This window comes from Chelonoidis abingdonii, chromosome 1 (genome assembly GCF_003597395.2).
Source record: "Chelonoidis abingdonii isolate Lonesome George chromosome 1, CheloAbing_2.0, whole genome shotgun sequence".
NCBI classification, from domain to species: Eukaryota; Metazoa; Chordata; order Testudines; family Testudinidae; genus Chelonoidis; species Chelonoidis abingdonii.
In genome coordinates this window covers 201720498-201733971 of record NC_133769.1, presented here as the reverse complement: position 1 = coordinate 201733971, position 13474 = coordinate 201720498, and the positions used below count along the sequence as shown (strand labels likewise).

At 44.0% G+C, this 13474-nt stretch overlaps 1 protein-coding gene across 1 annotated transcript in view; it reads right to left on the bottom strand.

The window, feature by feature from the left end:
- IFNAR2 (interferon alpha and beta receptor subunit 2) overlaps positions 1-13149 on the bottom strand; it is a 34180-nt gene extending 21031 nt beyond the window's left edge. Inside the window, exons 1-4 of the mRNA XM_032773674.2 lie at positions 13040-13149; positions 9481-9574; positions 1350-1391; positions 888-1017 (exon numbers count right to left, since the gene is read on the bottom strand). Coding sequence (XP_032629565.1) covers positions 888-1017; positions 1350-1391; positions 9481-9520 — 212 coding nt within the window. The 5' untranslated portion in view covers positions 9521-9574; positions 13040-13149. The remainder of the gene's footprint in view (positions 1-887; positions 1018-1349; positions 1392-9480; positions 9575-13039) is intronic.
- Positions 13150-13474: the final 325 nt, after the last annotated feature.

Here is a 13474-nt window from a genome sequence, read left to right as displayed (position 1 = left end):
CGATTGGAAGGGGGCCCGTGCTCCAGGGGTCCTGCAGCATTTCCGGCGCCTTGCTAATCTCACCTTTCTTCGACTCCTTGTAGGTGCTTTTGCTTTTTCGTTAATCACCTCTTTGGAGGAAATGCTTGTCATCATGCTTGCGTCTTTTACAACTCCTAGGCCTTCTTGGTTTTCCCCTTTCTTGGGTGCAGGCTCGTCTGATAGTTGTCTGTCATGCTGTAGACATTAAGACGGAGTACATTCCAGTGCCTCCTCTGCATTTAGACTCCCAAGTGGGTTCTTCAGATTCCAGTCCATCCCTAACTAAATTTTCTTAACTCTTTAAAGTTCAGCCTCTTGAAGAAGTCAAAACCCTAGTCTCAGATTCTATTTTTTGTCCTCCCGTATCCCTTCCGATCTAGTTTGAATGTGTGAATTTGAGCTCATAGAAAGTCACATCGAACTAAAGGTGTGCGTTCCCCTATAACCATTTCTTCTTATTGGAGGTGTGCCTCACTGCTCCACTAAAGACCAAATCTTAAAATGGCATCCCTTCCTTGTTTGGTTCTTCAACCCCTGACTTTGGTGAAGACCCAAGAATCACATCTCTGCCTCTCACATCCAGAAAAATCTGAGCCCTACTTATTGCTTGTGCTAGCGGTAGCTTGTCTCCAGTCTATATCTGGGAAGTTAAAGTCTCCCATGGTCACACATTTCCCATTAGTGTTTACTTCATTAAAAACATTAAAGAGGTCTCTAACACTAAAGAGGTCTCTAATTCTTTTCCTTGTATCTGATGAATGGCAAATTTCAGAAAATCTATCTGGAAAACAAAATAGTCAATAGAATATTTTGACTAGTAAGTACAAAAAAGGACAAATTCATGTACAGTATGAAAGGAAACAAACCTCAGACCTATGTACATCACATCATAGTATGTTGGTATAGTTGTATTACTTCCTGGTTCCCATGATAAAATGTGCTGGAAATTCTGAGAGTTCATTGTTAACTTCTGAGGTGGATTTATCACAGATGCTTCTAGATTAAAAGAAAAAGTTGCTAAGATTAAGAAGCATTTGAAAAGGACAGCAAATGCAATACCATTACACATGGTAATTCTACTCACCAATTAGTTAAATATCAGCCTCCAAAAAGATAAGAAAACTACAAGATTGAAGATGAAGTCATTTTAAATTGCACATTCATTGCATTGAAGGCAAAAGTGCATGGGACTGTCCTGCAGAATATTATCCATATAGCTTTTTTTTACATGCAAATGCATAGTGAAGTCAAAAGGATACCGGATGGAAGTATATACATCTTTTGAGCTATTTCAAGGATTGTGCTTAAAATACAATAAAAATTCTTACCTGGCAAGCTGAACAAAGTAGTGGTCAAAATGCTGAGGTACACTGGAAATGAAAACATGTATATATGTTTATTCATTAGAGAAATGGTACATGTGTGTTCTACAGTATTTGTCAATGATAAATTAGAGTTCTTATTCATTTACTATGAGTGATACTAATCTTGTTCTCTATTTCTATCATCATTTTCCTTTCAGATTATACCATTTTTTTCTTGATGAAACTGCAATTGAATTATTTCCTTTCTGTATCAAATGCTTTTCCATTATTATCCTTAAGAAGGTGATCAGCGATAGTTCAGGTGTTTCTAAATTGCATATCATTGTGATATTTAAGCACTATATAATAATTAGAGAAAGCCACAGTATACTGAAATGTTCTCACAGCCTCCCTTGTCCCCTGTATATATGTGTGGGTTCTTTTTTCTTACTCTTCCCCACATTTTGCCATCTTCTTTCTCTCCTCTGATCTTCCAGAATGTGGGATGGCATTTTCCTGGATCATTCAGATCCATGTACACTGTCACTCAGGCTCACTTTGATCTCCCCTGGTAAGGTATTACTTGGCCAGGTTCCTGCTGCTGAAAATACTCTGCTCCATAGACCCAACAATCTTAGCTTGGGTCAGCCTAGTTGAAAAGTTCTTTCAGAGCACTGTCATGGAGGGTTGTGAATGGATAATTGGTTTTTGAGGTGGCTCAGACTCCAGCCTAAGTACCTGGCAAGCCAGTGCCCAGGCCTTAAAAATTATATCTGGAAAGGGATATGGAGCCAGTCGTACATGAGGAATATTGGTGTGATATGTTCACATGTGCCTTGGCGGCTACACGTCAGGAGTGTGGACTTCTGAAATACTGTAGCTTGTTAGCACTTGCAACATGTAATTCACTGCTTTCATTTACCTTAATCCCTATCTCCTTTCCAAACTAAAATTTCAACTGTCTCTCTGGCATCTCCTTGTAGATGTTTAGCTGTTTGTAGAGCTCTGAGCAGATAAAAAAATATTTCTGCGGATGCGGATACCCACAGATCTAAATCAGTATCCGCAGAACTGCAGGGCTCTCCCGGGAACCACAGTGGCGAAAGGAGCAGGATGTGGGGCTGCCACTCCCAGGAGCCAGTGCCTCAGGCCTGCAGCTCCTCCAGTGTGGCTGTACCACCCGCTGAACCTGTTCCCAGCCCTACCCCCATCCCTTCCATGCAGCTGTCTGCATTTCCTGTCTGGGGGCATGTGTGCCACTGGAACACAAGCGCGAGACCAGAGACAGCTTCTGGTGAGCCTGGTGCCCACCTCAGTGGGCAGGTCTGAAGGGTGGTACAGCTGCACTGGGAGAGCTGCCAGCATGGGGCGCTGGCTCCTGGGAGCAGTGGCCTCACTTTCTGCTCCTTTCGCCGCTGTGGGTTCTGGGGAGAGCCGTGTGGTTCTGCAGATACACTTTTATATCCACGGATATCTGCATCCACAGATCTAAATTTGTATGCGTGCAGGGCTCTAGCTGTTAGCTGAAGCTCAACACGGCTGAAACGGAGCTCTGAATCTTTCCACAAAAGCCATCCATGCTCCCTCCTTCCTCGATCACTGTGGACACCACCAGCATCTTGCCTGTCAGTCAGGCCTACTACCTGGGCATCATCTTCAATTCAGACCTCTCTCTAGTACCCATGACCCAGCTATGTCTAAATTTTGCAGATCCTTTCTGCAAAACATCTCTAAAATATGCCCTTTCCTTTCATCCACACAGCTAAAACCCTCATCTAGAGTCTCAACTGCTGCAACATCCTTTATTCTGGCCTCGACAAAATGCAGTCTTGCCCACTCATATCCACTCAGAATGCTGCTGCAAATATCATTCCCTTAGCCCATTGCTTTGACCACGTTATCCCCGTCTGACTCCCTTTTCTTTATCGCGTCGAATGTACGTTGCTTGCATTCACTTTCAAAGACCTTCACGGTCTATCCCGACCCTCCCTACCATCTCTCATTTACTATTCAGATGTCAACCCGCACCTCCAACTGGCCAATAATGCCAGCCTCCATTGCCCACTTGTTAAATTTTGAAACAAGCACCTTTGTACCTTCTCCCATCCTGACCCTCACACTTAGGAAGAGCTCCCCATAAACATCCACAAAGTTACCTCATCATCCTCCTTCAAATCTTTCCTTAAAACTCTCATTTACCGTGATGCCTCCAAAAAATCAAGTCGGCCACTGTTGCACTGATACCACTGCCTATCATGCTGACCAACACTGGCTCATTTTTTTTTCACTCCTCCCTGTTGGTATCTACCTGTTATACTTCCTATCTTATACTTAATTTGTAAGATCTTTGGGGCTTGGACAACCTTTTTATTTTGTTCGTACAGCACATAGAACAATGGGGTTCTGGTCCATGGCTAAGGCTCCTAGATGCTACAATAAATAATAATATAACCATTTTAAGCTTTTAACAAAAGTCACAGCATGGAAGATTTTGAAAGGATGAAAGGAGTCTTAGGACAAAACTTAAGACACATGAACACTGAATGGAGGACTGCAAATTAAGGCAAACCCACCTTAAATCAAAGTGGGTTCAAGATTCTAGTGGGACATCAGCCCAGGTTAAGAAGAAGGTTAATAAGCTTGGGCATGTTGGAAGGAATTATCCAGCATTGATATAAGCTAGTAAGATTTTTGTATTAATTGTCTGAATATTCTATTAGGGAAAGTAATTCTTGTTTTAATTTAAAAGTGTCAGTCTATGAGAGGAGGGATATACAACTTAGCAGTGAAATAAACTACATGATCACAATGCAGACAAATAAGAAACAAAATAAAGTGAAATGTCCCCAGAGGTCTAAAAATATTTTCTGAAATAGCAAATTACTTGCTACAATTGAAAAGACAAGCTTTTAACTCAATCATGCATGCTTATAATGCTACATGTAATACAGTATAACATTTGATTGTACATGGAGTCTAATGTTAAAAAACTGATACAAGAATTATTTCCTGGAATTACCCCCTAACTGCTCTTATTATAGTATAAATGAAGCGTCAGTAATTACTGAAATTAAACAATAAGATACCAGTGTAAAATCCTTAAAACTGCAGACAAACGTATTTATAGACATTTCTGTGATGTTCCTCATTATCATAACTAAATGCTTTGCACGTAATAAATTTATCCTCCCAGTACCTTGGGAACTGACACACACACAGATTAAGCAATTTGCTCAAAATCACACAATAAATTTGTGGTGGTGCCTGACAGAAACCTTGTCTCTTGAGTTCTAGTCTGTGACTTAACTACAAGACATCCTTCCTGACATACTGTTTCTTCCTACCTATGACTGCACAACAAAACTCCATGATAGAACTGTGGTTAAAGAGAGCAGAAAATCAAGAGAACTAGAACAATTTATTTCTTGCATTAGATTATCAACGACTTTATAAAGTTTGGTCAAGCAGGATGAATAGTAAAAAGTTTTAAAAATAAATAATTGCTTTAACTTTTATAATATGTAGAGTAACATATAAGTTAAGATTTTAAGCTTTTGGGGGCAGGAACTCTCTCTTCCCATACACATAGCAGCTAGCATATTTTGGGTGCTTCCACAACACAAATAAAATAATATCACTACTGCCTTGTTATGATACTGATCCAGCTTCCAATGAAATAAATAGAAAGTTTTCAAGTGACTTCAGTGGGAGTTGGATGAGGCCCTACCACTTCTGTAAGAAGATAAACACTATTGCTGATACAAATTATCTTTAATTTAAAAAATAATAACTAAAGTACAGCTATAAAATGTATCAATTTTGTAAAATGTTTAGTCTCTGTCCTCAAGAGTTAATTTTTTTTTTTTTTTTAAGTGTAGCTTCTTTGGCAAGCACAATGGGTGAAATTCCTGTTCTGGAGAATTCACATCGCCCTCAACAACTGAGTTTCCTTACATCAACAGAAACTTGACAAGCCTTAACATTAAATCATATTTGTCAGCAATATAATAAGATTCCAGGAATGTCACTCTATGTGTCCCTATGAAACCTAAAACGTCTGCTGAGCCAATGCGAAGCAATGGAAGCAGCCACAAGAATGGTAGAGAATTATTTTTGTTCAGAATATCACCAGGCTAAACCACCACTGGGTTTTGCCATCTTTTAGCATTCAATTATTAAATTCTCAGCTATTCTGACTTTACAAATTATACAGTGTGGTGTACAGATACTGTAACTCAGGAGTCGGCAACCTCTGGCACGCGGCTCGCCACGGTAAGCACCCTGGCGGGGTGGGCCAGTTTGTTTACCTGCCGCATAAGCAGGTTCCACCGATCGCGTCTCCCACTGGCCGCGGTTCGCTGTCCCAGGCCAACAGGGGTGGCAGGAATCCACGGCCAGCACATCCCTCACTCGTGCCGCTTCCTGCACCCCCCATTGGCCTGGGACGGCAAACCATGGCCAGTGGGAGCCGTGATTGGCCGAACCTGCTGACGCAGCAGGTAAACAAACTGGCCTGACCCGCCAGGGTGCTTACCCTGGAGAGCTGCATGCCAGAGACTGCTCACCCCTGCTGTAAATTAAACTTGTGTTGTATACCTGTATTCCATAGCTAATTTTCATGCAGCAATTTCATTAGTTGTATGAAGGAGACTGCACCATTGGTGGATTGGTTGGCCCAACCACCATAACTATGCACCAACCGCCATCCACACAAGTCAATACAAATCTCCCAGCACAGTTCCCTGGATGCCAACCAACACAATTACCCTGTGACGGGGTACACCAGACCCTCTGAAGCCCCCCGCTGGAGACCTTGCAGCCCTGCCATACCCCACCCCAAAAAAACGGCAGTGGAGAGGGTTCTCCAAGCTGTCTAGAGTGGCTGTGTCGGGCCTAGCAGCCTAGTATAAGAAGAGCTGCAGGGCCACAGGGAGTTCAGTTCCCTGCAGGAGCTGTAGGAGTGTGGATGGTGTGACTGGCTGACAGAGCTACAAGACCTTGGATGAGGTAGTGCTGCCAGAACCCAGGGAGCGCAAGAAGGAGCCCTGACAGGGCTGGTTGTGGGGCCTCCATCAGGACAAGGCCCTGAGGAAAGGGTGAAGATGGCACAGGGCCATGGGGAAATGGCCCAGAGAATTAGAGCAGCAGTGTGACTTAGATAAAGGGACACAGTGACAGCTGTTATCTACAGTGTCCCTGGGCTGGGACCCTCAGTATGTGGGCCTGGGTCCCCCCGTCCCTCCCCACATTAGCCACTGGGAGAAGTGGCCTGGACAGTGAGGCACCCCAGAGGGGGAACTGAACTATAGTGGCCCAGATGGAGGGCTGTAACCAGGAAGCCCCAAGAGGGTAAAGACATTGTTTCCAGAGGAAGGACAATCAGACAGAGAGAGAAGTGAGTGTGCAGGTGTGCACCTGGCGAAGGGGGCACTCAGAAGAGGTAAGTCCACCCTGTTACATACCCATTTAACAAGGATGCACAGTAATGCCAAACACACTGACCCCCTCACAACAGCATGTTCCCCTCATTCACCACACACATAAATCAACACAAATATCCCAGCACAACACCCTCCAACCACAACACAAGTAGAACGCACAATGACATCAAATGTCACTCTGAAGCTTAGTGTGAGCTAGTGTGAAGTGATCAAAACAGCTACAATCATGGATGAGAGGTCTTTCTGTTTAGGCCATCACCAGGTTTAGTCATTACTGTTGCTGACCAACAACAGCCATTTTTTACCTTTTTTTAAAAACAAACAAAAAAAACCCTCCACAGCTTTACAAATTACACCTTTGCAACAGTGCCAGCTTTCAGCTACTATTTTCCTTTATAGAGTGCTCTTTCTTCAGTATGATTGAGGTCCTGAATAGATACAAAGCTGTACTACTTCAACTATACTGGTACAGTTGAAGTGGTACAACCTGCTAACGTGGATGCAGTTACACTGGTATAAAAGTGCTTATTCACATACTGGAAGGGGAATAAGCTATTGTGGTAGAAGACACTTTTATACCAGCGTAACTGCTACCTGCGTCTGACGAAGTGGGTATTCACCCACGAAAGCTCACGCTCCAAAACCTCTGTTAGTCTATAAGGTGCCACAGGATTCTCTGCTGCTTTCACAGATCCAGACTAACACGGCTACCCCTCTGATACTTGCATTCACACAGGGGATTGTACTAGCAAAGCTATTTCAATATTATTTTTTAAAATCACACCCTTAACCAGAATAGTGATATTGGTACACAATTTGTGTGTAGTTCTCGCCTCAGATAGCAAAAGAAGAAACAAACAGGAAGAAGCTATATCTTGATTTGGATTAGAGGAGGAGTTCAGTAAGGCATTTGACATGGTTCCACATGGGGAATTATTAGTTAAATTGGAAAACATGGGGATGAATATGAAAGTTGTAAGGTGGATAAGGAACTGGTTAAAGGGGAGACTACATCGGGTCGTACTGAAGGGTGAACTGTCAGGCTGGAAGGAGGTTACTAGTGGAGTCCCCCAAGGATCAGTTTTGGGACCAATCTTATTTAACCTTTATTTATGACCTGCACAAAGAGCAAATGTGCTAATAAAGTTTGCGATGACACAAAAGCTGGGTATTGCTAACACGGAAAGGACCGGATATCATACAGGAAGATCTGGATGACCTTGTAAACTGGAGTAATAGTAATAGGATGAAATTTAATAGTGAAAATGCATAGGTCATGCACTTAGGGATTATAATAAGAATTTAGTTATACACATCTTTGGAAGCAACAGAGGAGGAGAAGGACCTTGGAGAATTGGTTGATCACAGGATGACTATGAGCCGCCAATGTGATATGGCCGTTAAAAACTAATGCGTGTTTAGGATGCATCAGGCGAGGTATCCAGCAAAGATAAGGAGTGTTTGTACCTTATATGACACTGGCTGAGATCTCATCTGGAATACTGTGTGCAGTTCTGTCTCCCATGTTAAAGAAGGATGAATTCAAACTGGAACAAGTTCAGAGATGCGGCTAATGATCCGAGATGAAAACCTGCCTTATGAAAGGAGACTCAAAGAGCTTGGCTGTTTAGCCTAACCAAAGAAGGTTGAGGGGGGATATGCTTGCTCTTATAAATATATGAGGGGGATTAACATTAGGAGGGAGAGGAATTATTAAGCTTAGTACCAATGTAGACACAAGAACAAATGGTATAAACGACACTAGAAGTACTACTTGAAATTAGACGAATTGCTAACCATTAGGAGTGAAGTTCTGGAACAGCCTTCCAAGGGAGTAGTGGGCAAAAACATATCTGGCTTAAGACTAAGCTCATAAGTTTATGGAGGGATGGTATGACGGATAGCTTAATTTTGGCAATTGACTTTTATTTCAAGGTATATGCCAGTGGTTTGTGATGGGATGTTAGATATGATGGATCTGAGTTACTGCAGAGAATTTCTCCTGAGGTGGCTGAGTCTTGCCCACATGCTCAGGTTTAGCTGATCGCCATATTTGGGTTGGAGGAATTTCCTCTCGGCAGATTGCAGAGGCCCTGAGGTTTTTCGCCTTCCTCTGCAGCATGGGCACGGGTCACTTGCTGTGTTCTCTGCAGCTTAGGTCTCAACCACAATTTGAAGACTTCAATAACTCAGACATAGGTTAGGAGTTTGTTATAGAAGTGGATGGGTAGGATTCTGTGGCCTGCTTTGTGCAAGAGGTCAGACTAGATGATCATATTGGTCCCTTCTGATCTTAAAGTCTATGAGTGAGAATGCAAAGGGATATGATCTGCAAGTTAAACAGGGACTCTTCAGGGCAAATAAATTAACTGCTTATTCTGTTGCTTTTTCTACAGAGTTAAATGAATCTGTCAAAGCAGTTTCCTGTTAAAATGGCAGATGAGCCAGATTTTTTAGTTGTATAATGTTAGGATATTGACCCTGCTAAATTCCAATGATTTTAAATCATACAGCAATAATGTACAAAAGTTTAGGACAGGAAATGAAAAATGATCTATCCATCTGAAAGTACAGGGGAATTTAGGGATGCAGAATGCAACACGTTCTTTCAGAGCACCCCTCCTCTTATAAAAAATGCCATAGAATCTTTACTGACCACTAGCATGATCAGTGCTGCTATTTCTTTGCACTGTATACACAATTAAGTAACTTACCAAGTTGACAAAAACTCAGTGGTCCAATCAGTACTGCCATGATGATTTAGAAGTACATCTAATTGATTGTGAAGTACTCATTTTACTTCTGGATCTACAAATATACCAAGCAAAATCAACTTCATCATAATTACTGGATGATTTATATAAAAAGCACAACAGGGCTTCTGTAGTAAGAGCTTATATCACATCTTTAATGTCATGTGAGAACTGATAAAACAGTATCTTAAACATGAGATATGCAGGGTTTGTAGTGTTTTAAATAAACATATGCAAACATTTGTTTAAAGAGTAAGTATTTTCTTTAGGGTTTATATGAAAATGTTGTGACAGACTGACAATATTCTGAATGAACTTTATCAAATTAAGTTGAAAATCTTTGGGGTCCATTGTATTAAACACAATTCTGTCTGTTATTGTGGGCCTTCTCTTGGAGACTGACCAATCTTTGGAAGCTTTTACAAACTTCAAAGGACTTTTTGGAACAATACCTGTGAACTAGATATCCTAGGAAATACCTGGGGAATGCAAATGACCCGCTTCCAATCCTCCAATTTCAAATTACACCGTGGGGAGAAAAACCCAGTGTCTACTAATTTCAAAAGTTGTCATTAATGAGATTCTGGAAGTAGTTACTCCACAGGGATTGAAACCATGCTTACTGCATCACAATTACTTTGGTCAAGTGTGAAGGATGGACATTACCAGGATGCCAAAGTAGTTGCAGTATGGCAAACTGAAATTGGGCAACCGCCTAGAAAGTGACCAAAAGACATGCTTCAATGATACACTGACGCATAATTTGAAACAATGAAACATTAATGCTGAGAAACATCAGAAACAGACAGATCACTCTGGCAAGCAGCAGTCAATGATCGGGTTACCCAGTTTGAGATTAACTGCTGTAGGGATCTTCAGGTACAGAGGCTGAGCTGTAAACTGCAGGAGACACAGATTGTAATCCCTTCCTCGGTATCGCACTGCGTATGCAATTCATGCAGGAAGGACTGTCACTCTTTCTTTGGCTTTTTTAGCCACAATCGTACTCAGAAGACATAAAATAACTGCTGGAGTCATCTTCGGCTATGAAGGACAACAACAACAGGAGTTAACTCTGGTAAGCTAATTAGCCTGTGTGTGGGTTCTTTTATTGTTAAATGTTTTCTCGGTAATGTTTTTTACTGAGAATAAAGTAGGCTGTAGCAATTATGCTGTTAACCGTATCTGAAGAGAAAGCAAGGAGGTTCTGTTCGGGCAGCCTGCCTCTGCCGAGGGTAACACAATGTAGGAAGGAAATGATGCAGCCTGGAAATAACCCAGTTAGAGGGGAGAGGAACATGTTTCCATCCAAGTGGGGGAACTGGGAGCCTAGAGTGGGTGCCCTTGCTGGAACACTGAGGGGAAATACAGGTGCAGATGCCCTGAACTGTGACAGATGGCAGTTGGGAGCACTATGACACTAGATCCAATATAAAAAAGGTGAAAATTAAAAATGGTTTGACTGTATGTGAAATGCTATTAAAATCTGTGGTTATAACAATGAATGTTTCTGGAAAGGTGTGGAACATGAGGGGAAATTCAAGATGCACAAAATTATGAACTCTGGCAAATAATGCATTTTAAAAATCTTGGCCGACTAGGAACTGTATATTTATATAAGTTTCTCAGACACAAATCTAGCATTCTAGAGCAAAGTCACTAAAACAGATAAGAACAGATAGTAGATAATGTTTTCATCTCTCTTAGCCAGAAGGCTCTACAACAAACGTTCCTTTAACATGCCCCTCCGTTTTCCCTCTACCACCTGCACTCATAGTTGTTGTCCTGGGTCAGTGAAGGTCCAGAGGTGCTTTCTCATGAGTTCACCTCCCACCCTGGAGGGGGATAAGGTACTGTACTTGCTTGCCACTTAGAATCATAGATTACTAGGGTTGGAAGGGACCTCAGAGATCATCTAGTCCAACCCCCTGCTCAAGCAGGACCAATCCCTAAATGGCCCCCTCAAGGATTGAGCTCACAACCCTGGGTTTAGCATGCCAATGCTCAAACCACTGAGCTATCCCTCCCCCACTTGCGCCAGCTGCTGTTTGTTGTGCCACTATTCACTCCACCACTCCATTGCCGATGGCCCTGTGCCATCACCTCTTGCTGCCACCTGCCACTGTAACCTCTGTGAGTCAGTCTTTTGAGGTTCCACCCAGCTCTCAGTGCAGGAGCCTCACAGTGAGTTCAGGCTGGGCTGTCTTTTCCACAGAAATACTGGCCCACAGCGGGTCTAAGTACTCAGACCTGATTATTACTGATTTCAGCACTAGTGGTCACTTAACAAAAGACTCTCTCTGGCACCTAATAAGTTCTATCTTTAAATAGGGGACAGGGGCAAGTCAAACAGTGCCTGTTACTCTTAGGCACCGTCCTCACTACCAAGCAAAATCCCTGTCTCTCTCTCTCTCTCTTTCCCCCATATCCTCTCTGCCCCATTCTCCCAGGATCTGCCATCCAAATCCCTTGCTTATCAAGTGCAGTTCAGCTGAGGGTGATCAGTACTTAATTTATAATGAAAGAGGTGCTGGACCTTCATAAGTGATGTGGCAAACCCAGGGGTCCCAGGGCTATGAACTGCTGAGCCTAAAGATCCCCGTGGGGCTCAGCCCTGGCAAAATTAAGCCTTGAGGGTGAACCCCTCAATCAGAATAGTCTAAATTTAGTTTTGCTGCCCTTTACTCATACAATAAGGATAACATTTCATGATCCCCTCATTCAATACTACAGCGATTTGTAACCCACCACGAGCCAAAATTGACCACTTGGGCAACACAGCTCTGTCTGCTGGATATCTAGGCAGAGTAGGTGAGTTCATGTAAATACAGTCTGGTCCTGAAGCCTTTCCACCCATCACTGGCTCATCACTAGCTGTCAGTGAGAGCTCATTCAGACCTTGCTTACAAATCATAATTGGAAATTATAAGGTTGGCCAAAATTACCAAAATGAATGTGCCAACATTGTCAGAAAAATCAACAGCTGTATGACGAAGGTGGTCTTTGTTCATACTTTTCAAACCTATTATACTATTTCAGGTGCAAGCATTGCATCATACACTGCACGTGCTGTTAAAGTGTGTATTAATGTTTCAATTCCAATTCAAATGTCCAAACAATGACTACATTGACAACACTGCGATGTAACTAGCTGACCGCGGGGGCGGTGGATTGTGAAATCTCTGCTCGGTGCCCGGCCCATCAATCCCTCCCAGCCGCAGGATCCCAGCCAGCCCCTCTCCCACGTCTCTGGTTGGAAACAGGGGCCTTTTCCCAGCGACCCCCCCGCCCCCGCGCCGTTCCAGAGCCTGGCGCTACCCTGCCCGGGGCGGCCACATCCCCGGGGCAGCAAGCGGCGCGCTCGAAGGCCCCAGCTGCAGCCTCCGGCCCAGGGCCCCAGCCGAGCGCGGCAGGGGCGACAGCACACGCCCAGGGCTGCAGGGGGAGCCCGCAGCCGGACCTGGGAGACGGGCTCGCTGCCGGGAAACCCGCTCGCCTGCTTCCCCTGCGCCCCCTGTACCTGGCAGCAGCACCACCACCCCGCTAGGAGCCGGGCGCCCGGGCAGCCTCCCATGGCGACACCGGCCAGCCCGGAGCTCAGGCGAAAGCGAAAGCGCCTGGGCTGGATCTGAATGGCGGGGCGGAGCTCCGGGTATCTGCACATCCCCGCCAGGGGCGAGTCTCTCGGGCAGGCCTGTGCTGCCTTGGTCCCGTAGATGCTGCTGCGGAGCCACTCGCTTCCCCGAGAAGAGAGAGAACTGTGACCGGTGCGTGAGCCTGCGGGGGGAGCCAGCCCCGCATATGCCACAGGCTTCTCCCCCCATAACCGCATATGCTTGCAGGCCCCCGCCAATCCACCCTAACCCCCAACATTCCCCTGGAGACCCTCTGACTGCACACCACCCCACCCTCATAGATCCCTGCAGCCGCTGACCCCAGCAGCCCCTACAAATCC